This window comes from Podarcis vaucheri (genome assembly GCF_965113315.1).
Source record: "Podarcis vaucheri genome assembly, chromosome: 15".
NCBI lineage: Eukaryota > Metazoa > Chordata > Lepidosauria > Squamata > Lacertidae > Podarcis > Podarcis vaucheri.
This window is the reverse complement of record NC_138753.1, coordinates 30,580,758-30,606,862: the sequence shown is the minus strand read 5'-3', so window position 1 is coordinate 30,606,862 and position 26,105 is coordinate 30,580,758. Positions and strand designations below refer to the sequence as shown.

Below are 26,105 nucleotides of genomic sequence, written 5' to 3'. Positions count from 1 at the left end.
AAACAATATATTTTAAAGGTATTTCCTACACTGGGGTGGGAAGCCTGCAGCCCTCCAGATGCCACATACTCCCATCAGCCCTGGCAGCCAGCATGGCCAATGGTTAGGGATGATGGGAGTTGTAGCCTAGCAAGAGCTGGAGGCTCCCCACACATCCCCCAATCCTGATCTTGCATCATTTTCAAAAGACTTAACTACAGCAATACCACAGCCATCCCATTTTTCCTGTACTCTTAAGGTTTCATGTACAGCAGGCTTACAACTTGGGGGGTGGTTTACGTTCCAGGAGGTTGTGTGCAAAGTCACAATCATGGATAGAGCAAACCTGGAGCTGCTGCTGTGCAACCGTCCCTGCCTTGCGCCCTATGCAAGGCAAAGAACTGGAGCCATCTGAGATCTCACAAGAGCCTTCCAGAGCCTGGTAAGGCAGACAGCTTAAAAGCTTTTTTTGCACCAAGTTGACTGTGGTAAGAAATCAAATGCAAAGTCCCAGGGTCGATCACGAGGAGTGTGGCTAATGCATGCATGCCTACCTTCTAGATAGCCCCTTCAGCCTAGAGTTCTGGTTAATATGTTTTTTGGACTAGTTTGCCATTGACATCTGACATGCCTGCTCCCGTCTTGTAAAAAGCCATTTGTGCAGAAGTTGTGTTAGGGATTGGCAACGTTCCTTAGCCTGTTTGCTACCTGAAACTTCCACCTACCTGGCTGGCTTCCTGCAGCAGCATTAGTGAAGTGCCACTCCAGTGATTCCACCCTAGAGGAACCATGTTAGAAACCCAAGGTGCAATATACAGACTTAACATAGGTCAGAGGCACTTGCTTCCCTGCTGCTGACATTGCCACAAGTCCCAACAAGGCCTTAGTGGTGCCTGATCTTGGAAACACTTGATCTGAACTGTGGCACACATTTGCTACTTGATAGGTCATCGTGAGCCTTTCTCATGTTTGGGCCAGCAGAGGCAGAAGTAGTTGGCTGTTGAAGCTGTCCTCCATTACTTACTGGTGCCAGGGCGAATATCAGACATGTCTATCAGAGGTCCTGTGTTCTGGATGAGTGCTGGATGGTGCAGGGAAACGCCAGTGCAGAAGCTCTGTGGGTTCACAGCCTGGTTGAATTCTGTGTCCGTCACTGGGATGGTTGCCTTGTCATCTCCTATGGAAAAGGAGTTCGGAAACTGAGCTTGCATCTTAAAATCAGTGTTAGAAAGCCCACTTTTTGAGACTTAGTTGGCCTTATCCTGTGTGTGCCTCAGCCACATGCAAAGATCCACTGCAAATTGCTGAGCCTTGTCTCTTCCCATTGCCCAGGGTGCAGTGTGAGGCTTTGCCCACTCCCATCCTATAGAAATATATAAAAAAACTTTAAGGAAATCAGCCCTGAGAGCTCACTGGAAGGACAGATCGTGAAGCTGAGGCTCCAATACTTTGGCCACCTCATGAGAAGAGAAGACTCCCTGGAAAAGACCCTGATGTTGGGAAAGATGGAGGGCACAAGGAGAAGGGGACGACAGAGGACGAGATGGTTGGACAGTGTTCTCGAAGCTACCAGCATGAGTTTGCCCAAACTGCGGGAGGCAGTGGAAGACAGGAGTGCCTGGTGTCCTCTGGTCCACGGGGTCACGAAGAGTCAGACACGACTAAACAACTAAACAACAACAAGTTTGTTCTTGGTATGAGCTTTATGCACACAAAAGCTCATACCAAGAACAAACTTAGTTGGTCTCTGAGGTGCTACTGGACAAGTTTTTTTTTGTTTTTTTTATAAATTTCTACTGCATCTGACCAACATGGCTACCTACCTGAATCTAGTCCCATCCTATAGGTTTGGCTGGAGGAGAAACTGCAGTGCTAGTTTCAAACAGCCCTTGCTTTGTTGGGGCGGAGCCTGCACACAGGTCAAAGGCAATTGGCCTCAGACAGGGGCTTGGCCAGAGGAAGCCATACTCTGGACCAGGGACAGACAGTGACCAGAGCAAGATGCAAAAAAGGGGCTGACAGTCCAGCATGTAACCTTTCAAGACCTCACCAAGGAAAACCTGCCACAAATGGCTGCTGAGATCTGGGAGCTCACCTATCTGCTTGATTCCTTCCTTGTCCTCAATGAGGAGTTGAACACGGGGAATGTCAATGTGCAGCCGAGGGCCCTGCGGGGGCCCCTTCACTGGCGTGTCAAAACTCCGGTTATTCTTACTGCAAAGAAGAAAGGCAAAGAGCAACCATGAGGTGGGGCTGGGTGAACCTTTCCTGCAGCCTTGCCTTGAAACATCTCATGCGAACAGGAGGTGGCCAGCTTCCTGACTGAGGCAAGAGGCTGCAACAGTCCCTGATATGCTGCTCATATGGTGTTCTTCAGACCAGGAAGAAGGCCTGATTCAACGGTGGGGAAAACTTGGGCCCATGCAGGTAAGAGGACCTAAGTGAAGTGGGACTGCACCCTCGCCCCATGCAGAAAAGCTTGAGAGAGTATCAAGTCCAGATGCTATCAATGTATGTGTCTTAAAAGAGTGTCGTGCTAAGCAGATTCCTGGCAATACCTACCTGATAAGCATTTCAGCCAAACTTTTGGCATCTGCAAGAAGAGGGAAAGAGTAGCTGTTTATGAGTCGAGACACTGGTAAAAAGGCAGAGTCATGTCTCTTCTCCCACCCCAAACCCCAGCTGCTCCTCTAGGGCTTGAATCCTTTGCAACTTGGCAAAACTAAGCCCCCCCCCCCCAAGGATTCCAAAGGCAATAGTGGCCATATTCTGCCTAAAATAATCCCAAAAATACTTTACAGTCATTTGTGGGAGGAGCGCTGAGATCCCTTAGTGCTTTCCAGTCCTGTGGGGGCAAGTGATATCACACTTCCCCCAGCTGGGCAGCCAAGTTCCAGCCCTGCTCAGCCTCGTTTGGCTTAGCCTTGCATGGAGTTGTCTGATGGAAAACCCAGCGCAAACCCCTGTAGCTTCCTGCCCAGGGCTGCTAAGAGTCCACAGAACCTCCCCAGGGGCTTGGGCTCCATTCCATGTGCCACCACCTGCAGCAGCTAAGCAGACAAGCCGCAGACACTTCTGGCTACCGTGTGTGCACCCATCTCCCTCCCAGGGTCTCTCTGCTGCTGCTACTCAGTCCCTCTCTCTGGAGTGTCTCTGTGGGGACCCCATGAGAGGCCAGGCCTCACCTCGCAGACGTTTCAGGCGCTTCTCCTTCCGCTTCTTACGGACGACAAAGAGCAACGCCACGCCGAGCGTGGCCAAGATGACGGGGCACGCAATGGTGAAAAGCTTCTTCACGTCGTCACCCTCCCCCTGGGCAGACTTGATGGGTGGGATGGTACCTGTTAGGGCAGGAGAGGCATTCAAGCCCTGGCTCAGAGGGAGGCCTCCCCCGCCCTGCCCCCAGCCCCTCCCAATTCCCCCCGCCCTGCCCCCACTCACTGCCATCGTAGTCCAAGGTGGCAAACTGCATGGTCTCATTGCCGCAGCCGGCGCTGTTGCATGCCTTCATGCGCAGCTCGTACCACGTGGCTTCGCGCAGCTCCGTCAGAAAGACCTCGTTGGAGTAATTGGCCCGCAGGCTCTGCCAGACCCAGGTGCCCTTGGGCCGGTATTCTAGGACGACGGCCAGGATGGGGCAGCCGCCACTGTTCCAGCCTTGCAGGTTCAGCCTGGCATGTGTGGAGTTAATGTGGGTGAACAGGTGCTGGTCCTTGTTAAAGGAGGGCTCTGGAAGGGAAATGATGAGGGTTTCCAGAGTCAAAGGAGACAGAATCCAAGAGCCAAGCCGAGCAAGCATCAGTTGCAACGAAACTTAACACAGGTCACATTTTCATTCACGCTTCACACCCCACATTCGTTTTACGGTATTCTTAAAATGGCCTTGAAAACTATGCAGCTGACTTGGAACCAATTAGAAGTGAAACACACAACCCATAATGGGACTCCCCTTTACTTTTCTTGCTCTTGAACCTCTGGCAGCTTTGCAATCACAGTTTTCAGTCATCTCTTTTCATTCACTCACATTGATCAAAGCGCTGGCCACAACCTTTATAGCCCTTAACAGATTGGGATATGGGTACTTTAAGGTAAAGGTAATGGTACCCCTGCCCGTACGGGCCAGTCTTGCCAGACTCTAGGGTTGTGCGCTCATCTCACTCTAGAGGCCGGGAGCCAGCGCTGTCCGCAGACACTTCCGGGTCACGTGGCCAGCGTGGCAAGCTGCATCTGGCGAACCAGCACAGCACACGGAACGGCGTTTACCTTCCCGCTGGTAAGCGGTCCCTATTTATCTACTTGCACCCGGAGGTGCTTTTGAACTGCTAGGTTGGCAGGCGCTGGGACCGAACGATGGGAGCGCACCCCGCCACGGGGATTCGAACCGCCGACCATGCGATCGGCAAGTCCTAGGCGCTGAGGTTTTACCCACAGCGCCACCCGTGTCCCTATGGGTACTTTAGGAACCACCTTTCCCCCACATGTTCCTCCCTGCACACTTAGATCATCAGCTGAGGCCCGGTCCCAAATCTGTTACCCTTGGGAGAGGCGGCTGGTGTCGTTTTCCTGTTGCTGTTGCTGCTGCTGCTGCTGCAGTAGTAGCAGCAGCAGCAGCACTTATTCTGTGCTGAGCAATGTCTGTTGGCCCCTGTCACTATACCACTTCAGGTTGTTAACCTGACTTAAAAACACACCTTTGGTTAATTGCTGGCTCAGCTGTGTGTTATTTTTGTACTGCTGGAATTTGTCAATGTGCACTGTTAGGTTACTACAGGTAGGGCATTGCATTGAGGTTTTTTCCTGTTTTTTGATTACTGTTATCTGCCTCTGAAGATATAGGTGGGGTATAAATGTCTAAAATATTTCAACATGTTGCTGATGCATGTGTGGGTGGGGCAGCACCAAGTCTTGGAGGAGGGTTGTGGGCACTTGCTCATTTAGGGGAGTGGGCTTCCACCAACGCTAGCCAGATGGGAAGGGCTCATCAGGCACATTCTCTTAGCTGTTTCTCTTTTTCAGTACAAACACCCCAGCCTTGACTGCAGCCACATTAAGGAATGAAGGAGGGAGCCACATCCAGGAGCAAACATTTCTTTCTCTCCTCCCATCCACCCGCTGGCCCAAACCAACAATCCCCACCTAGGCTCAAACCCTCCAACCTTCCTTAAAAATAAATAAACCCAATTTCTTAAAATCCAAGTGTCTTATTGGGCACTTCCAGGGCTTTCATGGAAGCTTTGCTTCATCTCGACTTCAGGGCTGACCTCCCTGCCTAGCCTGGCTTCTGGTGCGCTAGATGCCCACCCCCCAACCTCCCTGTCACCTCCCTCATCACCTCTGCCATGGGTCTTGGCCTCGATGATCTCACTGATGCGCCCAGCGCCAACGCTGTTCTTGGCCGCCAGCTTCACCTTGTACCAAGTCCCGCATTTCAGGCTCTCCAGCTTGAAGGAACGCTCTGTGGAAGTGATGAAGACGTCTTTCCACTCCTCACTGTTGTCAACAGAGTACTGCAGCACAAACCCTGCAGGGGCGGCAGAGAAGGGTTAATGGGCAGGGCGGGGGCCGTGTTCAAAGGAAGAGTTGGAGGTAGCACTAGCCAGAAAACCCTACTACAGTGGTGCCTCGCAAGATGAAAAGAATCCGTTCTGAGAGTCTCTTTGTCTAGCGGTTTTTTCGTCTTGCAAAGCAAGCCCATTGACGGATTAGCGGAGTAGCGCTATTAGCGGCTTTTAGCAGCTTATCGGCTTAGCGGATAAGCGGCTTAGTGGCTTAGAAAAAGGGGGGGGACCCGCAGGAACTCGCAAGACATTTTCGTCTTGCAAAGCAAGCCCATAGGAGATTCGTTTTGCGAAGCACCTCCAAAACGGAAAACTCTTTCGTCTAGCGAGTTTTCCGTCTTGCGAGGCATTCGTCTTGCGGGGCACCACTGTAAATGGAAACCCCCAGAACACTAGGTTTATTATTTATTATCTTAACGTTTATATTGTGCTTTTTCTTCCATCATGAAAGCCAAAGCAGGCCCTAAACTGCCATTCCCTCTGCCCCACACCTCCAAGGCACTGAGTTTCAGGCTACCCCTGATGATCCCACCAACTTGTCCAGGAAGGGAAAAGGTCGGTGCTTGCAGGTATTTCTTCATTTCAGGGTAAAGGCCCCTCAAATACTCTGCCATTGCTGCCTTGTGAAAAGGCCGGGCTCAGCCACCCAAGCAAGCCAGAATGTGTCAGGGCTGTTTCAGGACAACCCCAACCCAAGAGTCCCAGCTAAGAGCAGCAGGAGAGAGAAGGGGGCCACCTGAAAAAGCCCCCGCCCCCACTTTATATCATGTGACACGGGAGGAGGCAGCAGATGGGTAGAAGGTCCAGGATCAGTAAAAAATATGCCAAGAGACACAGCAGAGCTGGATCAGCTGCTAGTTTTCTCATGCCTGAGGGCCACACTCCCTTCTGAGGGACACATGCAGTTGGTGGGCAAGGCCAGAAGCAAAAGTGGGAAAAAAAGCAATGAGCAAGCCTCTCGCCACTCCAGCAGGTGGCATCACTTGGTCATCTCCTGCTTGGCCCTGAAAGGCTCCTCCCTTCGCCTGCCCCACACAGCCTGCCTGCCTCCCTGGGGGAGAAGGCGGGGCGACCACAACCAGCCTCTTTCCTAGTGCATTGCTGGTTTCCGTTGCACAACCTGGCTGTTTTCAGTAGTTCCAATCCAATTAAAGGAAATGTATCAAGCCACTGGAGTGAGAACTGCTGGCTAGGGAGGCGGGCTTGTAATTACTTCCATGCTTTTAATTAATTGCAGCAGGAAGGCTCCATCCTCTACCCTCCCCACCCCCTTTCTGGGGTTGCAGCTGTTGCCCTGGGAGCACTCCAGAGCTGAGGGAGGGGGCAGGGGACACAGACTCGCACCAGCTTAGAAAAGAACAGAGGCTGCTGTTTTGCATGAAGGCATGAAGTATCCTCCTGCTGGAAATGGTTAAGAGGAAGGTTGATCTCCTAAGCAGGGCATTGGGCACGGAGCAGGGAGGCCCGGCTTCAAATCCCCACCTAGCCAAAAGGCTCGTTGGGCCAGGCTCTCTCAGCCTGGGAGCCTAAAATGGGCTGGAGGTGGGTGGAAGGAGGATTGGAAGCAAATTAGTAATCATCATAAACACAGACAACGGTCAGTAGTCATTACTGGCCAGTCACCAATACCCAGTTTGGGGGAAGGCGGCAGAGAGGGTGGTTGCAGAGCAACTTCAAGTTCCTGGGTGGCATTAATTATTTTGTACCCACTTTGGTCTGGGTTCAGGCCTGGTGTCAGGACTGAATCAGGCTTAGTTGCCCTGGATCGGTCTTGGCTACGGCTATATCTAGATCGGGGAAAACATGGCTGCTGTAGTCCACACATTCGGAACCTCAAGACTGGACTACTTCAATGCACTCTTGGCGGGGCTGCCTTGCAGTGCAGAATGCACCAGCTAGACTGCTAATTGGGTCAGATGGCCGACAGCATGTGACATCTCCTGCTAAAATATCAGGTCTGGCTGCCCACCATATGCTCCTGGCCAGCTTCCAGGCTCTTGTCCTGATATAGAAAAGCCCTGAACAACTTGGGTCCAGGATGCCTTCAGGACAGCCTGTGACCTTATATCTCAGCCTGATCACTCAGATCAACCAGAGGAGAATGTTAGTCACCCCCTGTATTATGGAGGCCCATCTGACCTCAGTCAGAAGCTTGGTATTTAGTGTCGCTGGTCTCCTGCAGTGGAACACTATTCCAGCAGAGGCAGCCTCACTTTTTTCTTTCTGCCGCCTCTTTTTTAGCCTGACAAGCTATGCAGTTGTTTTAACATTTTCCTGAGTAGTCGCTGAGTGTTCTGCACTGCTTTTAATGGTTTTCTGCTTTACGCGGCTGTAAACCACCCTGATATTTATGAGAGGGCAGTATATAAATACTTGTATCAATAAAATAAAACAAACCAGACTCAACACGGAAGCCCTTCTGCTCCAGCGCATCTGCACAAACAAGGACAGTGGTGGGAACGGAGTTCTTCTGAGGTCCTTGGGCCCCTGGCTAAGCCCCTCTTGCCCTCCAAAAATCAAATATAATTCAAAACTTCTATTTACCCATCTCTCTCCCGCTCACACAACTCTTCTCCAAGTGAATGCTCTATGGGGCTCTCAGTTAGGAGTTTAGGAATAAAAATATTCTCTCCCACACCCCTAAAAGCTTTTTGAGAGGGTCTGGCAAGCCTGACAGAACAGCTTCTCCTGCAGCTGAGGAGCCCAAGTTATTTCCTTCACCACTCAAACCCTCCTGATGCTTGGGGGGAAAGAACTGCCTCACAGACCGACAGAGGCACCCTACACAGCCCCTGTGCTTACCTCGGATGGAGCTGCCACCATTATCACCAGGGATCCAGGCCAAGGTGATGGAGGAGGCCGAGGTCTTTGATACCGTCAGCCGGGGCTGGTCAGGGGGGACTGGAAAAAAGACAAGCAGCATGTTGGCCAAATCCAGTTCTAGTACTCTGTTCAGCACGTGCTCTGTGGAGCTTGCGAGGAGGGCTGTGAAGGTGGACCCACAAAAAACTGGCAGGAAAGCCTGGAAAATGGTGGTGTGGGCAGATGGCACCTCTGTGGAAAGCCCTAAGGGGGATGTTTCAAGGAGAGACTTCCCCTGCAGGAGATGGTGACAGGGCCGAAAACAGGCTTGCCACTCTGCCTCTGGCCCAAACACAGGCACACAGGCGTGTAGAGGCAGCCCAGGGTCTCTGAGAAGGAGGAGGGCCCATTCTTTGCATGATCTCTGCTGGATGGGCCAGTAGCCCCTTGCTGAACTAGCGACATCACCCTTCCTCCCTCTGGCTCACCTTGCACCAGCAAGTTGACAATGATGGTGTCAAACCCCCATGTGTTGGTAGCTGTGCAGGTGTAGTATCCAGAGTCCTCTGCTTTCACAGAGCGCAGAATCAGCGTGCCGTTGGTCTGGATCTGGCGGTGCCCATCCACGGCCACTGGAATAGCAGAGTCGTCACTGCAAAGGAGGAGAATCGTGTGGGAAACAGTTCCAGCACAAAGAGGGATCAGCTGCCAGGGGCCAGGGACTCCCTCTTCCCCTTACCTGTCCTTGGTCCATTTCACTGCTGGGGCAGGCTCCCCGACTGAATGGCAGGGCAGGCGCACATCCTTCATCCACGGGGTGGTGACAGTGCCACCAAACGAAATTATCTTGGCTGGGGCTGCAAGCGGGAGGAGCGGGAGGTGAGGAAGGTGCCGTCCCCCTTGAAACAGACTTCCCCCAGCCCCACCCCTGGGGTGTCCCCCACCTCCTGGGCCAAACCTTTTCCAGCAGGCTCAATGGTGACCTTTTCGCTCATGTTGCCACGTCCCGCCGAGGTTACGGCTGCAACCCAAAGCATGTACTGCTGCCCACGGTTCAGGTGTGCGATGCGATAGAACAACTGCTCGGGGCTGGTTTCGTACTCGCTGGGAGCCTGGGAAAGAAGACCAAAGAGCAACCTCTCATTGGGGTCCTGGCCCAGCCAGCCAGCAACCTTGCATTGCATTTTAAGGGAAACGGTTCTTCATGTGCGAGGAATCACAGGTGGATATAATTTGAAAAACGCTCTTCTGAGCTTTCACATGTGGCATTTCGAGCCCAAGTGCACATCAATTAATGCAACTCAGTTCATATCTAACCTGCTTTACTGAGTGTTTTGGAGAAAGGTTCTACGTTTGTGTGCTTCATCTGCAGCCAGGCCGTGCATCAGTAAGAAGGGAGGTTATGAGCAAAAACCCCGCCCTGCTTTATGAAGCCCACTGCAGGTAAGAAGCAAGCAGCCCCAGCTTCAATGCCAGCACCTTCAGCAAAGCAATCTGGGAGAGGCCAGTCAGGCCTTCCAACAAGACACTGCAAGGCTGCGAGGAGCAGCTTGTTTTCTGGGCTTCAGAAGACAGAGCTGACTCTCTGCAGTTACTCCAGACATCATCCCTGACTGGCGTGCATGCATTTTATTCATGTGCTCATCAGGAGACTTGCACTTCACACACACGCATGTACATTGTGAGTATATTTAAAACCTAACCAATATTTAAATATGCAAACATAAATATTACATTGCATACATAATTTTTAAGCCAAATGACAGTCTTGACAAGATGCCAAGGAAACAATATTGGGTCCCAGCGGTTTTACCAGTTGCTTTGATGAAAAGATTATGTTGCCCTGGAAACCAGCAGTTCAGATATTGAAATGAACCTGAGTTGGAGGTTTTGATAAGCAGACCCTTCTGCCCAGCCTGCCTCCCTTGCAGGACTTCCCTTGGGGGACTCCGGAGCACAATGGGTGGGGACAGCAAAGGAGACTGCGAGCGCCACACATGGATGCCCCTGCCCCCTGCAAGCCTGGGGGGGGGGGAATTAAGATTTATCCCCCTGGTGTGTGGGCGCAGCATTTCTCCTTGCTGCCCCCTGCCATTCTTCCCCACTGCATGGGGGCAGCAGTGCAGTGACACCCCGAAAGGCAGAAATGGTGCCAGGTCAGAGGCCAGGACGGGCAACTGGCCTCTCCCTCTCATTCCCATCCAAAACAGGTTAGCCAGTGCCCTCATGCCCCCCAAGCAGTTCCTGTTGCAGCTGCTGCCTCTAAATCAGTGCAAGGTTCTAGCAAAGGAGCCCACGGCTTTGCTCGCTGCCAGGATTGCACCACCACATAACTGTGGCATGTATGGGCCTGGTTACCCAAGGCAACCCCAGCCCGTTGCAGCCCTCGGCCTGATGGGAGGTGGCCCTGAAGATGCTGCCATTGTTTGTCAGAGCTGGGGAGGGTGCAACCTGCAAGGGTCAGCAGTGGTTTTCCCCTCCCCCCCCCCCAGCAAGCCTAGGGAGGAGGGATGTCGTACATCACAACATTGTGCCTCTTCCTCATCCCAGGACTGACTGAGAACATCCTCTTGAGTAGGTGTGCTATCTTTCCATCTCTCACTCAGAGGAACATGGCATCGCATGGTCCTAGTCACACCTCCCTCCCAAAAGCTCATTGTGCCCAACTCACCGGCTGCCCAGAGCCTGGGCTGGAGCAGAAGATGGTGTATTTCCGGATGATTCCATTGGGTTTGGTGGGGGGAAGCCAAGAGACCACCACGCTGCTGGAGGAAGAAGGGACCGCTTTGATCCCAGCAGGAGGACCGGGAACTGGGTGAGAAAGAACGAGAGAGGGGAGAGTGACTCTTGAGGAGCAGAGATGGAGCACAGCAGGTCCTTCCTTCCCAACCAAGCGGTGCAAGAGCAGACAGGTGGAAAAGGGAGGTTCTGAACAGGTCACTCCCAGAGAAGTCTGCATCTTCGGAAAAATCCTGCAAAGGTGGCCCTGTGGGGGGTAGCACACCTGCAGTACCTGGGCAGGTAGAGGGCAGGAGAGCTTACCGGTTCCTCTAGGACAGCCATTGCCAACCTGGTGCTACAACTCCCATCAGTCCCATCATCGTGCAGCCTTGATAGCTGAGGCTGATCAGAGCTGTAATATCTAGGGGGCACCCCATTGAACAAGGCTGCTCTAGGAGGTGCGCCTGTTTGGGTTTTCACACTCCACAGGTAGTTCTGCACTGGAAGCCAAGGAATAACACACAGAGACACACACCCCAGCATTGTGAGCTTTTAATCCCTGTGCCTTGAATCCTTGCTCCCTACACCATCCTTGCAGGCAGCCGGAAGGCTCTTCCTTGCACCTGGTGCCTCCATGTGGATGGCAGGTCTGGGACTTCAAAGCCACAAGGCTGTTCCCTGCCACAGGACTAGGCAGGCTGAGGGGCACCTGGGAGCAGCTTAATGGACTCCAAAGTAGGCCAGGCAGGCGGTGTAAATATTTAAGCAACGAGGGGCTCCAACAAGGGCTTCTTGTGCTGCTCCTCGCTGATGGTGGCAGAGGCAGCTGAGGAAGCCTGGCATGGCCAGGCAGGGTGAAGGAAGGGCTCCTAAGCCCACAGCACCGGGAAAAATGCACGGAGCAGGGCAGATGGGGGAAATGGCGCAGCTTTAAAGATGTAATAAATGAACAATAGGTCAATAAGCAGGTTGGGGAAGCGATTTATGTACTGGATATTCAGAATTTTCAGCTTATATCTAACTATTTTATGCTGTATAATTATTAAAAATGGGGAGGCATGGAGGGGAAGTATTTATATTATTTAATTATTATACCACCCTTCATCCAAAGATCTCAGGGCGGATCTCAGCATAAAAACACAAGATAAAAAACAAAACAAAAATGCATAATAAAAGCAAGAACGAAAGCAAAACGAACTCAAAACCACCACTCCCTCCTACGAACACATTTAAAAGGACAGATTCAAGTGCCAGAATGTGGAGCTCCACCAAGCAGATGCCTTTTTTTCAGCAGTGCCACAAGATGCTCAGGATGCTGAATTCTGACTGCACAATCCGCTCCCACATGATGCGTCACGGATGTGCAGAGTACGAGCACACCAGAGCTCCCCACTTCAAAAAATGCATCTGTGCACCAGCTGACCTGGGCAAGGAGAGAAGGCAGGGAATGGTCAAGCGAGTGAACAGCCGTCCTCTTGGATCTCTTCGTACCAATCAGCCACAGACCATCTGCTTGTCCAAACAGCCTTTGCCCCAGCAGCCCAGCAGAGACCCATTTGTGGGGAAACAGTACAGATGTGGTTGCTCTGGCAAAGGATACAGGAAGGCTGGAACTCTGGCGGGACATTCCTGAGTCTCTGTTGGGACTGGCTAAGTAAACGGGGGACTGGGAATGGGAAAACAGCAGTGCCTTTCCAAGTGGCAGGACAGAATGATCAACAAATGCCCTTCCTAGCTGCTTCTCTAGCAGAAGGACCCTCGGCAGCATCCAGCCGAAACAAATGACAGGACAGGAATTCATCCTCACCTCAAGGGCACAAGATAATAGTGGATGCACCCCCAGAGTCGTCCACAGGGGCTGCAGGACTCATTCCCAGGCCGTTCCATAAAGATTTTATTCCTGGCTCGCACCCCATGCCACATGCCACATGCCCAGGCTTCTTGCAAGGCACACCCTTAATGTGTTCTAGGAATTTGGCCCTGGTGCCAACATCCCACCCCTCTTTAGAGATGTCCTTAGCTGAAGTTGGTGGTTATCTCCTTTGGTCTACAACAAACCCCTGACCATTTGCTTGGACCTCAAATGGTGGATCCTGCTAGTTTTTCCTGCTGAGGTTCTTGGTTGTTAAGGAGGATGCCAGGTGTTTAAAGCAGCCAACCGGGGGAAGGCCTGGGAAGCACTGCATGCCCGGGACGGGGTCTGCTTTGACTCCCCAGCAGCTCCACTAAAGAGAGGACCAAGAGAAGATTGCAGCAAGGACAAAACCCTCTGTCTGAGCTCCGGCAGGAGGACTACAAAGGGATGCCTGGCAGGTAAAGGAGGGCCACACCTGGTTGCTCCTGCAGATATACCTGCAATGGTCCCTGCAACATGCAAGAGCTCTACTACCCATGAACTTTGTTTTCTTTTTTTTGGGGGGGGGGAGAGATTGCAGGCAACCCCAGAGGTACATATAGCAGACATGCCTGTATTGTCTAATTTGGGTAATGTGTTCCTGTGAACCCAGACAGTCCTAGCATCCCTATTTGTTGACAGGGGTCAACAAACTTATTCAGCAGGGGGCCGGTCCACTGTCCCTCAGACCTTGTGGGGGGCCATCCTATATTTTTTGGGGGGAGAGAATGAATTCCTATGCCCCACAAATAACCCAGAGATGGATTTTAAGTAAAAGGACATATTCTACTCATGTAAAAACACGCTGATTCCCAGACCGTCCGTGGGCCAGATTTAGAAGGTGATTGGGCCGCATACAGCCCCTGGGCCTTAGTTTGCCTACCCATGGACTAGGAGTTGCTCTCAATGGTGCATCCCCTGCCCTCCTCTGCTGCTGTTCTCTCCCCATTGCTGCCTCACAGTCCCTCTTTGGATGGGGGAAGAGACTGTGAAGATGCAAAGCATCTGGTTCATGTAGCCCCGCCACCAAGTCCAACTTCCAGCTCAGCTCACGCACCTAAGCTCAGGCAGAAGCAGAAGCCCAGGAGGACCAAGGGCAGAAGAGGGGGTGCAGGGAGAAAACAGTGACACAATTTGTTCTGGCAGAAGCAGGCACTTCAGTCTCATGGCTGAGGCTGAATGAGACAGATTTTAATTTTAAATGAGGGCACTGAGACCAGAGCTGACTGGGATGATCCAGCTGGGGAGGAAGGGGTGGTACTTAAGCCACTCAACCACTCCATGATATGGAGATGTGGGCGGTGGGGAGGGGGTGACGGTGGAAGCGAATGAGGCTGGCGCAGGCCCAAGACAAAACCTACAACTCCAGTTTTGCCTGCCATTTGGGTGGAACAAGGGGCCAGAGAGCAGCAGAAGGAAGCCAAGACTTCAGGGCAGGGCACTCGTTGAAGCCCACTTGACAAGAGACGCCAAGCAGGACAAAAGGAAGCACCTGGCAGAAGCAGAAAAAGGCCCTCCTCCATTTAGCATCTTCTCCACTATAGTGGCTCAGACCAGGAACCCGGCTCATTTCAGACTGCTCCTCCCAGGCAAGGGCTCCCAGGCTCCTGCCCTTTGGCTGAATGAAAGTCCCTGTGACTTGTCCACAAGGTGGATCATCCCCACTTGAACAGGAAAAGAGCAAAAAACCCTGAGCCATGCCAGGGTGAAGAAAAACTCTGCTTAGCCCTTCTCAGATACAGCCAATCCCTCTGCGACACACAATGGGTTGATCTTGCAAAATTCAAAATCATGAAAGCCATGGTGCCCCACCCCCATCCATCTTGCCAGCGATGAATTCTAACCACTTTTTCCCCTTGGCTATCCCACCCTCCCCTCAAGGCCTTCTTCACGCTGCCCTGCAGGCCAGAGTCTCAGCTGTCCTGAAGAAAGCAAAGGTGTGTGCCCTCTGCTTCCCCGCAGGGTGTCACCTGCAGCCAGCAGAGGCAACTGACCTGGCAGTGCTCTCTCTCGCCAGAAGGAGATCCATCCTCCATGCCTGGCAGCAAAGGTGAGGGAAATGACAATCACACTTCCCTCCTTTCCTGGATTCAACCTGCACCAGGCTTCTGGCACTTCCATTCACACTCCAGGCTCAACCCTCTTACTTCTAATTAACACACACTATTAGCATAAAGTTGCTGGGGAGGAGGGAAGTGGGGGGTGGAGAGCACATACTAGCCAAGGATGGCAAAAAGCTTTGTCCACCTGCTTTGAGGTTTTCTCAAAGAAGTGGACTCTGAAAGCTACCTGAAATTTCCCATTCTTTCCTGGCCTGCAGAAAATTAATAATAATCGTAGTAGTAGCAATAATAAGAAGCAGCATCTCTTCAGCAGAGGACATGTTGGGGCAGGAGGGAGGCAGAACTGAGCAACAAGTCAATTTGACACACAGCATGCCCTCTAAGAGTCCCTATTTTCTAGGGATGTTCCTGATTTAAAGAAGCCGTCCCAGTTTTTGATTTGATCCCGAAATGTCCCGCTGTTCCTTAGGACACTCATATTTTCAGCAGAGAAATGTTGGAGGGTATTGAATAGAATGTCCCTATTTTTATTGGGACATTGTTTTTATATATGTTGCAAGCCGCCCAGAGAGGCTGGGGCAACTCAGTAAGATGTGTGGGGTATAAATAGTGAAATTATCACTATGGAATGGGATGTCCCTATTTTCACCGGAGGAATGTTGGAGGGTATGACACTAGACACATACAGAGCAAGGCACCATTGTCCACTTATGATAAACAAGAAGCTGCATGGACAGGCAGCAGCCAGCAGAGGGCAGCAGGCTGCCACAACTTTTCTATGGAGGCCAATGAAGAGAAGCTATGGCCACATCCAGGAATCTCTCCAATCTCTCAATCTCTCTCTCTCACTCACTCACTCACTCACTCACTCTCTCACACACACATGCTCAGAGTCCAGCACTCACTGTCTTCCTTGGTCTGGATGTGGAGCACGTTGCTGCGGACACCGTCACCAGCCTGGGTGTAAGCCAGGACCTGCACGCTGTAGTTGGTGAACTTCTCCATGCCGCGCAGCTCTGCTCGCTCCCGGACGGTGGTGATATTCTGCATCTCCCCCCACTCTGTATGGGAAGTAGAAAGAGGTCAGGCATACAGACATTTCAGGAGCTGGGAGCACACGAGTGTCCAGCTTGAAGTCAAGCACCACACAGCCGGGCGGATGGGCACCGCAGAGAAGAACAGTGATCCTCTGGCAGAGCATGCCAACATGAATTCCTGCACAGCCTTGCCACAGCAGGCACAGAATGAAGCGCACCCCTTGTTCCAATTGGATATATAATAATGAAAACAGTGAGCATCTTTTGGATTGGTCTTTCTTTTATCTTCTGTGAAAGGTGCCTCTGATCACTTTGACTGGGAAGTTTATAGGTGTGTAGATTAAGTTCAAGGCTGGCAGGCCTTGCAGGGGGCAGGTAGCCAACAGACAGCCACACTTTCAAGGGAAATGAGAGCACTCCTAAAGGTAAAGGTAAAGGTATCCCTGACCATTAGGTCCAGTCGCAGACGACTCTGAGGTTGCGGTGCTCATCTCGCTTTACTGGCGGAGGGAGCCGGCGTACAGCTTCCGGGTCATGTGGCCAGCATGACTAAGCCACTTCTGGCGAACCAGAGCAGTGCATGGAAATACCGTTTACCTTCCTGCCGGAGCAGTACCTATTTATCCACTTGCACTTTGACGTGCTTTCGAACGGCTAGGTTGGAAGGAGCAGGGACCAAGCAACGGGAGCTCACTCCATCGCAGGGATTCGAACCGCCAACCTTCTGATCGGCAAGCCCAAGGCTCTGTGGTTTAACCCACAATGCCAGGCCAGGCCATGTTGCCACCTGAAAAGCTCCAACTCAAGCACAGCCTCTGAGCCTTTTGTGCAGTGAGTTCCAAGCTACCCTGCGCTTGCTGTGCCTGGAGGTGTGCACATCAGGTTCAGGTGCTGGAGGTACAGAGGAAGGAGGTCCCCTATTCCCTCCCCACCTCCTCTTGTAGCCAGTTCTACCGGCACAAAGACTGCAGAGCCTAGAAGGAATGAGGACCTTTGTCTGTAAGAATCATACTAGAGGTGAGAGTCGTGCACCATCACTATTGTTCTGCAGACAGAGACCTCTGAAAGGCTCTGAGAGGGTGGCATTGCCAACTCACCTCCATCCATGTAGAGAGACCAGAAGATGACACGGTATCCCTTTAGGACACCGTTGAGGGTGCTCCTTGGCGGCTCCGACCAGGAGATCACAGCCACGTCGGAGGTGATGGACAAGGCCCTCACGTTTTCAGGCGGTTGGCTGGGCACTGAGAAGAGAAAGGTGGGTCAGGGAAGGGAGTGCAACCCTAAGTCCCCATTGCTGCTGCCAACACTGCTCAGGCAGCTTCTCCTCCTTGGCACCCGCCATACAGAGGAGAGGGTTGCGCCTGCGGGGCTCCTCCTTCTCACTCCTCAGCAACTCATTCATTTACAACAACAGCCCCCCAAGAGTTCCAGAAGTCCGCTGGGTGCTTGTGCCAATGTCACAGCTCATCCACTGGCATATATATTTTTACAAACCCCACCCCACCCCAAATTGAGAGAGAAACCTTGAGAAGGAAGAAAAGAACGAAAGACGGAGCAAGGAAGGCAAGCAAGCAAGTGGGATGAAGGTAATGAGATCCCACTGCCCCCAAAGACAGAACTCTAATTTTTATGAGCATTTAAATGATGATACATCATCCTAATGATCTGCTTTGAAAATGATTATTGTTTCATATTACTTAGGTGTAAAACTGTAAGCACCGTGTAATTAGGGGCCGGGTGCTATAAACTAATAGAGAGTCCGTTTGAACAAAATGAAGGTAATATAATTATGGAAAGACACTATTGCTAAAACAGGGACCCTTGAATACCCCAGGAGGAGTGCTAATCTAGCCAGGAAATGATCGTGCTCTGACAGGCTAATGAGGGCCTTAATTAAGTATGAAAAACTGCTGAGCAAATGGAGGAAGAAACTTTTATGTTGCTTTTAAAATGACTCCAAGGCCAGTGCCGATCTCTCCCTGGCGAAACCCCGGAGGAGGTGCTTCATGGAAGAATCCTGGGAAGAAGAAGAGGAGGAGCAGCAGCAGCAGCAGAGGCAGCAGCTGCCATGACTCGACCAGCTGCAAGAGCCGCCTTTCCCAAAGGCTGCGCCACTGATCAGCATGCCCAAGAGAAAGGAGGAGCCATTTGGCTCAGGAAGCCCAGCCGCCAGCCAATCAGAAAGAAGTACACACACATGACAGCCAGAGATGCCTTCTGGGGACCAGGGGCCACAGAAAACCAGCCACAGTGCTGGAGACACACCTGCCTCTGCGCACACCATCCCTTCTATGCTCAAAACTGACAACCATATGAGAAAGGAGTTATCTGACCACAGTGAAGACACAGGATAGTTTATAATGTGATGGAAACAGGCAGGAGAGCTACTACCTGCTATTAAGTGCCTCCCTGCACCCTCAGCCATCCCCAGCAAAAGGGAAGCTTTTAATGTTTGATGTATTTAAATATTTTGTTGGAAGCCCAGCCAGATGGGCGGGGTATAAATAAATTATTATTATTATTATTATTATTATTATTATTATTATTATTATTAACCTCACTGCCCGTGGATTTAGATCAGCATTGGCAGAGCAAATGACTAGATGGCTTTTGCAGCTAGTGAGACCAACTGTGTGGCTTGGCTTGCCCTCCTGGTTCATTTTTCACCCCCACAAGGTAGAAGGGGTGCCATACATTTGCAAGCATCTGGAAGCCCCCTGCCAATCAAGAGTGGGTTGAGAAGACCAGGTGCAGTGCTCCCCCAAGTCCCACCTTCTTCAAAAAATGGAACAATGAGGAGGCTTGCACATGCTGGAGCTGGGAGACTGGAGTTGAACTGAAATCCGAGAGTCAGCGCTTTGATGTATCACGCGGCTTGGATGAAGGTGCGCGACAGACTGCGGAAACCTTCGGGGATACTGCAACCTCTGGTGCAAGTGGGAAAGTGCTGTGGCACCTCATACAAACCCTGGCCTTTCCCAAGACAAGGAGAAAAAGGTCCTCAGAACAGCCCGGGGACTTCTGGGCACTCACCATCCTCCAGCGTCGTGGCGTTGATCTCGCTGGACGAGGGGCCAGTGCCTGCACGGTTGAAGGCCTGCACCACCACACCATACTGGGCAAACTTCTTCAGGTTGTCAAGGGTGTAGACCTCGCTGTCCCCTGTGGCCTTCATCTCAACAATGCTGTACTGCCCGTTGCTCCCAGGGCTGTTCTCCCGGTAGCCAATTTGGTAGCCACGGATCACCCCGTTCTGGAGTTCCTTCTTAGGGGCCTGCAGAGGCAGAGAGGGCAGAGAGCATGGGTAGGCAACCTAAGGCCTGTGGGCCGGATCCGGCCCAATCACCTTCTAAATCCGGCCCACGGATGGTCCAGGAATCAGTGTGTTTTTACTTGAGTAGAATGTGTCCTTTTATTTAAAATGCATCTCTGGGTTATTTGTGGGGCCTGCCTGGTGTTTTTACATGAGCAGAATGTGTGCTTTTATTTAAAATGCACCTCTGGGTTATTTGTGGGGCATAGGAATTCGTTCTTCTTCTTTTTCTCCAAAATATAGTCCAGCCCCCCACAAGGTCTGAGGGACAGTGGACTGGCCCCCTGTTGAAAAAGTTTGCTGACCCCTGGCATAGAGATACTGTGGGGCAGTAGTGGGTGGGGTGGGAGGGCAGAGGGCAGAAGAGTGTTCCAGGACAACCTGCAAGCCTGCAGGTTTTGGGTGGGTAGGAGCTTCTCTTTCCAGAACCCAGTCTGGACTTAAAAAGTTGGAAAATAACCCAGCCTCTGGTATGAAGCATCCATAATAAATGCATTCTGCGAATTTAGAATTGTTTTTCATTAGCAGTGGCTACATCCTGCAAATACGGTCCCATTGGTGACTGAGGCAGAAAGGCCCTAAGTGCCAGGCTGCCTTTGTGGGGCATTCAGCCCTCCGAAGTGGCCCACTATGAATAATGGCCAGAGTCTTTAGTTGAGCCACAACTCTCCAGCATCTGGCTTTTTCTGAATCGTTTGCTAGGGTTACCCTTAGTCAGCTTCGTATTTTTGAAAAACAACTGTTTATGCTTTAGATTCTCAGTGAGCTACACTCACACAGTAATCATAAACAGTCTTAATAATACTAATGTTAAAGACATACAGGATGAAAACTGTCTTTAATTAGCTTGTAAAGAGGGTGCACTTCATAGGAAATTTCATTTATGTTATTTATTAAAATATTTATATCCTTCTATATCCTAAGTGGTTTACAATATTAAGGTAAAGGTACCCCTGACCGTAAGGTCCAGTCGCGACAACTCTGAGGTTCCACGCTCATCTCTCTTTATAGGCTGAGGGAGCCAGCGTTTGTCCGCAGACAGCTTCCAGGTCATGTGGCCAGCATGACTAAGCTGCTTCTGGCGAACCAGAGCAGCACACAGAAACACCATTTACCTTCCTGCCAGAGTGGTACCTATCTACTTGCACTTGACATGCTTTTGAACTGCAAGGTGGGCAGGAGCTGGGACTGAGCAACAGGAGCTCACCCCGTGCGCGGGGATTCCAACTGCCAACCTTCCGATCTGCAAGCCCTAGGCTCTGTGGTTTAGACCACAGCGCCACCTGCGTCCCTTTTACAATAGTATCTAGATAAAATAAAAACACTTAAAAAATTAAAGTCAGGTATCATTGGCTAACTATCATGGAAAGTTGAAGGAATAGATGAGTTTTCAGAAGGTGTTTAAAAATTGAAACAGAATCCCTATTGGCAGAATATTTCATAAGACTGGGCTGATGAAGCTAAAGGCTCCATTTCGTCAGAAGTTGTTCCAAAACTGGATGATTTGGATTGGAGGTGGGAAAACCCCACACAAAATCCCAAACACAACCAAGTCTGCCGGCCTTAAAAATGCAGAAGACCAGGTCTAAATCGATCTTAACAATATTTCTTTGAAGCATTAACAAATCAATAGGGCTGATTGCAAATTTATGTTACAAAGCTGAAGTGATCCATCTTGTTGAAACAACCTTAAAGCAGAGTGACTTATGCTTCAAGTGAATCTTATTTTTCATTAATCTGTTTTTCATCACTGGAGAGGCGGAAGCAAGCAAGAGATGCTGGGACCCTAAATTTACCGACTGGCCGCTTCATTTTGATTCCTAACTCGCTAATCAATTTTATTTTTCATTATACAGCTTCTGGAAAATAAATCAGAGCCTAAATTTTATCGACCTTTGCCTGAGCATGTTGTAGGCAGGCAACTCAAAGCTAAACATTTCTGTCCTCGCATTCTGCTCCAACCTTGCCCTGATTCCACATGGGGGGGGGGGAATAAAATCTGTGGAAGAATGAGAATCTGGCAAAGGTGAGATACCTGCCTGGTGGCTTAGAATCATAGAATTATAGAATCATAGAATCATAGAGTTGGAAGAGACCACAAGGGCCATCGAGTCCAACCCCCTGCCAAGCAGGAAACACCATCAGAGCACTCCTGACATATGGTTGTCAAGCCTCTGCTTAAAGACCTCCAAAGTAGGAGACTCCACCACACTCCTTGGCAGCAAATTCCACTGTCGAACAGCTCTTACTGTCAGGAAGTTCTTCCTAATGTTTAGGTGGAATCTTCTTTCTTGTAGTTTGGATCCATTGCTCCGTGTCCGCTTATCCGGAGCAGCAGCAAACAACCTTTCTCCCTCCTCTATGTGACATCCTTTTATATATTTGAACATGGCTATCATATCACCCCTTAACCTCCTCTTCTCCAGGCTAAACATGCCCAGCTCCCTTAGCCGTTCCTCCACAGCGAGGTTATCCAGGCCAAGCCTGCCATGAAGGCAGAGTGCAGGGCTATGGTCCAAAGAGACCCTGAGTCCAAATCTCCACTCAGCCATGAGCTCAGCGGGTCACCCTCGCGTAAGCCTTAGTGCTTGGGAGTGGACTTTTGCCCCAGTCCTGGCCACAATGCAGACAGAAATGGGGCTGGAGGCTCTTTATGAAACCTTCACATACACCCCTAGCCTGGCTTCCTTTTCGTCAGCATAAGCCTAGGAAGATGGCACAGCAGAGAGCCTCCCTTTCTGCTCTGCAACAGGCAATGGGAGTTCAAATAAAGGGAGCATCCTACATATTTACTAGTTGCTTGTTACCAAGGTCTCCCTTACATTTAAAAACACAAACATAAATGCGTTATATCATTAACATTTCATAGAAATCATGATCATTCTCATATGAGCACATACAATTCACATAAACAACTCCACCACCACCACTATAGCAGCCAGACTTTGTCAGGGAGTGGCTATACCATGAGAAATGGTTGGATACTGAACAAGCAACAGGCTTGAGTGAGAGAGAGGAAGAAGAGGCAGAAAGCACGGCAGGTACAGGACAGACAGCTGAGGAGGAGGTGGGGGTTGAGGCTGTAACAGATTGACCGGAGCCTGCCGGTCCTACTGTATTCTGCTCGCCTCTCCCCTTGACTCCAAGGTCTCGGAGACTTTTGCATGTAGCAGAAGAATGAACACAGAGGGTGCAGGGGGGGGCCTCCCCAAAGGAGTTTAAGACTGCAGGGAAACAGCCGGATGGGGAGGGCAAAGTGGGAGGCCCAGATCCCCAGCTCTGGCAACTTCTTTACCGGGGGGCCAGTCTCACTTTAGGTTTCTCTGTTTCGTTGAATAAAGAGTCAACTTTACTGCTCGTCTCTGAGTTTCCGTGCTGACATGCAGCTGAACCAGCCCTGACATCCACATGGTAAATGATTTGAATACGTAACTAGCATCTGAACATGCACATACCTTCCAAGTGACCTGGATGCTCTGGGATGTCATGGGCTGCAAGGTGACATCCATGGGGGGACCATCTGGAGCTGTGAAAGTAGAGGTGGGGTCACAAAGAAGCCTTGTTTTTAACATCAACATGGTTTTACTTTTTATGGTGCTTTGTATTGTTGGTACACCACTTAGAAATTTGGAAGAAGAAAAAACACTAAGCAGCTGAGAAGTATTTTTATTGAGGCACAATGAACTTCAGTGAACTAGAATCTGCTTCATCCACAAAAGCCTCTGCCATAACAAGGCACCACAAGAGTCTCTGTTATTGTTTTTCCGCAGGCTTTACTCTGTATGGCTGAGAAGCAGAATATCCTCCTAAATATTATTTGCACAGGCAACAACTGCCACTGGACATTTAGGCATTGGTGTTTTTGCCTCATAATTTGCAAGCATGACCAATGAGCACCAGAAAGTGGCGGGTGGTGTGTACACACCCAAAAAACCCAAAAAGTAGATTGAACATTCCTACATAGAACCCTACTGCTGTAGTCTTGTGATGCAGCTAAGACTTCTCAGGGTGACATCGTGTCCCAGGATTCTTAATCAGAAAAGCAATGGTGCTAACTCTGTTCAAAAGGAGAATGCCTCCTTTCAGCATAGCCAGGACCACGGTCAGCGTCCCACAGGGCCAGGAAATGTGCTCTCCAAATGCTGATCCTTCTACAGAACAGGAAGAAGAGTTCTCTGGCTAAAGCAAGAATCCTGCTGAGGTCCAGCTCTGAGGGTCTTCTGGCGGCTCCCTCACTGTGAGAAGTGAGGTTACAGAGAACCAGGCAGAGGGCCTTCTCGGTAGTGGCTCCCACCCTATGGAATGCCCTCCCATCAGATGTCAAGGAAATAAACAACTATCTGACTTTTAGAAGACATCTGAAGTCAGCCCTGTTTAGGGAAGTTTTTAACGTTTGATGTTGTATTGAAATTGTTGTTGTTGTTGTTGTTGTTGTTAATCTTGGGTTCATCCTCCCTCTTTCCCACCTTTCCCCCATCACCAGGGTCACCGTATTTATTACCTGTTTGAGTTTACATCAAGCTGTGCAGGGTGGGGTGGGGGGCTAGAGAGTGAGCTGCAAGCTGAAGAGAGGCAGGTTGAGGCCTGCCAAGGAGGCATGAGGAAAAGTACCTGCTTCCTCGGTGCTAATGGTCAGCTCCTTGCTGGGTTCGCTGCGGCCAATCTTGTTGAAGGAGTACATGCGGATGCTGTAAACGGAAGCCGGGTGGAGGTCCACAATGTTGGCTTGGTTAATAGTTGGGGAAATGTTGCGAGTCGATTGCTTAAAATCCCAAGAATCTGGAAGGAAGAGGGAGCTAGTGAGGGACGTGCAGCCCACCATTCACACCCAGATGTATAGCAGAGTTGTATGTGCTCTGTGACCAGAACTGGCAGTTTGAGGTGATGCACTTGGGGGGGGGGGGGAGAGGGTGAGACTTGGCAGTGGCCCCTGCTTCTCCTTGAGTTTGCATACGAGGAGATCCAAAACTATGATATGGTTTGTTGCAAAGGTTAGAACAAGGACGTAGGGGTTTCTTTGAACATTTGAAAGTACTGTACACATTCTTTTTGTTGCTGATATTATTAATTCTGCTTATTTGAGGGCAAAGGTGTGAAGTGGGGTGTCTGATCCACTCACAGCCATGTGATTTTAAACCCTGATTGTCCTAGATCCAACACAGCTACTCATCCTTACTTTCAACACCCTCCGTGGCCTTGCCACCCACTCATTATTTGCCCCCGATTTCTCCAGCTGCCCCAATGCAGCTGTTGGCAATGGCATTGGGGAGTGGGGGAGGTAGACGCTGGCTATTGTTGTTAAGGAGGGTGTGGTGCCAGAGCAGATTTTCACCGCTGCTTATACAGGAACCAGCAGCTTTGGTAAAACAGAGGTGCTGCTTTTAAGACACAGGAGCCTGTTTCTGATGGTTCCTGGGCAGCAAGGGCTTGGGTTGCAAGGCCAAGTGGCTGCCTCAGCTGGAGGTATTCTTTGGAAAATAGAAGCTACTTTTCCCAACATGTCACAACAGTTTTGTCAGTACACTTTGCTGGGGATTGCAAGGGAGGAGAGCGCTGCTGTTGCATTCAGGTCCTGCTAGGGGGTTTCCCAGAAGAGGTAAGAACAGGATTCTGGACCAAATGGCACCATTTGGTTTGATCCAATTTATGTTCTATGGCAGACTTTCTCAACCTGTGGATGTTGTTGAACTACAACTCCCATCACCCCTAGCTAGCAAGGCCAGAGCTCAGGGATGATGGGAGTTGTAGTCCAACAACATCTGGGGACCCACAGGTTGAGAACCACTGTTCTATGGGATGAGAGGGTGGCGGAACTTGCTATGCAGTTTTCCAACAACACTTTTTTATTGTCAACATTATTTAGTTGTCCTCATCTTAACACAGAATCCTACAACACCAATGCAAGGCAAGAACGCCCCAGTTCGAATTGAACTTTGGTCTCAAGGCAAGCCTCTCTCTCCGAACTTCACCCCTCCCTCCGCAGCACATTACCAAGCGACTGCTGCTAATAAATGTAACAACAGCATTTCTTGCAAATAGGACTGAGATGAGGTTTGCGAAGCTTCCTGACGCGCACACAAGTTGTGTGCTAGACTACTTCTTCAAAGCAAAAACAAAGCTCATCATTCAGCGCTTTGCACCCAAGCACACTCATGGCTCTGCAAGAAGCAGAGCAGCTTACCAGACTTGTTCTTGTACTCAATATCAAAGCCTGTGATTATACTGTTGCCGTCGAACCTCTGCGTCCAGCGCAAATTCATGCTCCGAGCCTTCACCTCCCGGATCTCCAACTCGGGAGGGTCTGGTGGCTCTGCGAGGGGGGAAACATGGGGTCAGAAAGAGAAATACAACCCATTTGGTCACCCAATCCCAGAACAGTTCTGCCTGCTTGCTAGGCTTGCTTGCCCATCCGCCTCCTGAAAAGAAGCAGGGGCTGATCAAGCAATATTAGCCTCCATAGAATAGCACCACGTCCACCACGTTAATTAAGAGGTTCTCTCCGCCCCTTGACTTGTAAACTACTCATTCACATCTTGCTTTGGGCTGGCTCTGGGTCTACGTAAAAGGCTGGGCACACAAACACATACACACAGAAGCTGTGCTCAAGTTCTTCTTTCCACAGGTCACAGAGGAAAAAGAACGTGAGCAGGAAATTAGAAATTGGTATTCCTTGATGTTTCTCATTCTGTTGAATAGGCAACAGTAGCGCTACAAAACTACTATCAGTAAAGGACT

At 50.5% G+C, this 26,105-nt stretch overlaps 1 protein-coding gene across 1 annotated transcript in view; it reads right to left on the bottom strand.

The window, feature by feature from the left end:
• Nucleotides 1–26,105, bottom strand: part of DSCAML1 (DS cell adhesion molecule like 1) — a 162,281-nt gene that overhangs the window by 2,582 nt on the left and 133,594 nt on the right. The window contains exons 14-30 of the mRNA XM_082200201.1: nucleotides 25,552–25,680; nucleotides 23,982–24,149; nucleotides 22,826–22,896; nucleotides 19,091–19,331; nucleotides 17,152–17,298; nucleotides 15,923–16,078; nucleotides 11,011–11,150; nucleotides 9,298–9,451; nucleotides 9,079–9,196; nucleotides 8,828–8,991; nucleotides 8,340–8,438; nucleotides 5,312–5,500; nucleotides 3,421–3,708; nucleotides 3,165–3,320; nucleotides 2,542–2,572; nucleotides 2,075–2,193; nucleotides 1,004–1,156 (exon numbers count right to left, since the gene is read on the bottom strand). Coding sequence (XP_082056327.1) covers nucleotides 1,004–1,156; nucleotides 2,075–2,193; nucleotides 2,542–2,572; nucleotides 3,165–3,320; nucleotides 3,421–3,708; nucleotides 5,312–5,500; nucleotides 8,340–8,438; nucleotides 8,828–8,991; nucleotides 9,079–9,196; nucleotides 9,298–9,451; nucleotides 11,011–11,150; nucleotides 15,923–16,078; nucleotides 17,152–17,298; nucleotides 19,091–19,331; nucleotides 22,826–22,896; nucleotides 23,982–24,149; nucleotides 25,552–25,680 — 2,523 coding nt within the window. The remainder of the gene's footprint in view (nucleotides 1–1,003; nucleotides 1,157–2,074; nucleotides 2,194–2,541; nucleotides 2,573–3,164; nucleotides 3,321–3,420; nucleotides 3,709–5,311; nucleotides 5,501–8,339; nucleotides 8,439–8,827; nucleotides 8,992–9,078; nucleotides 9,197–9,297; nucleotides 9,452–11,010; nucleotides 11,151–15,922; nucleotides 16,079–17,151; nucleotides 17,299–19,090; nucleotides 19,332–22,825; nucleotides 22,897–23,981; nucleotides 24,150–25,551; nucleotides 25,681–26,105) is intronic.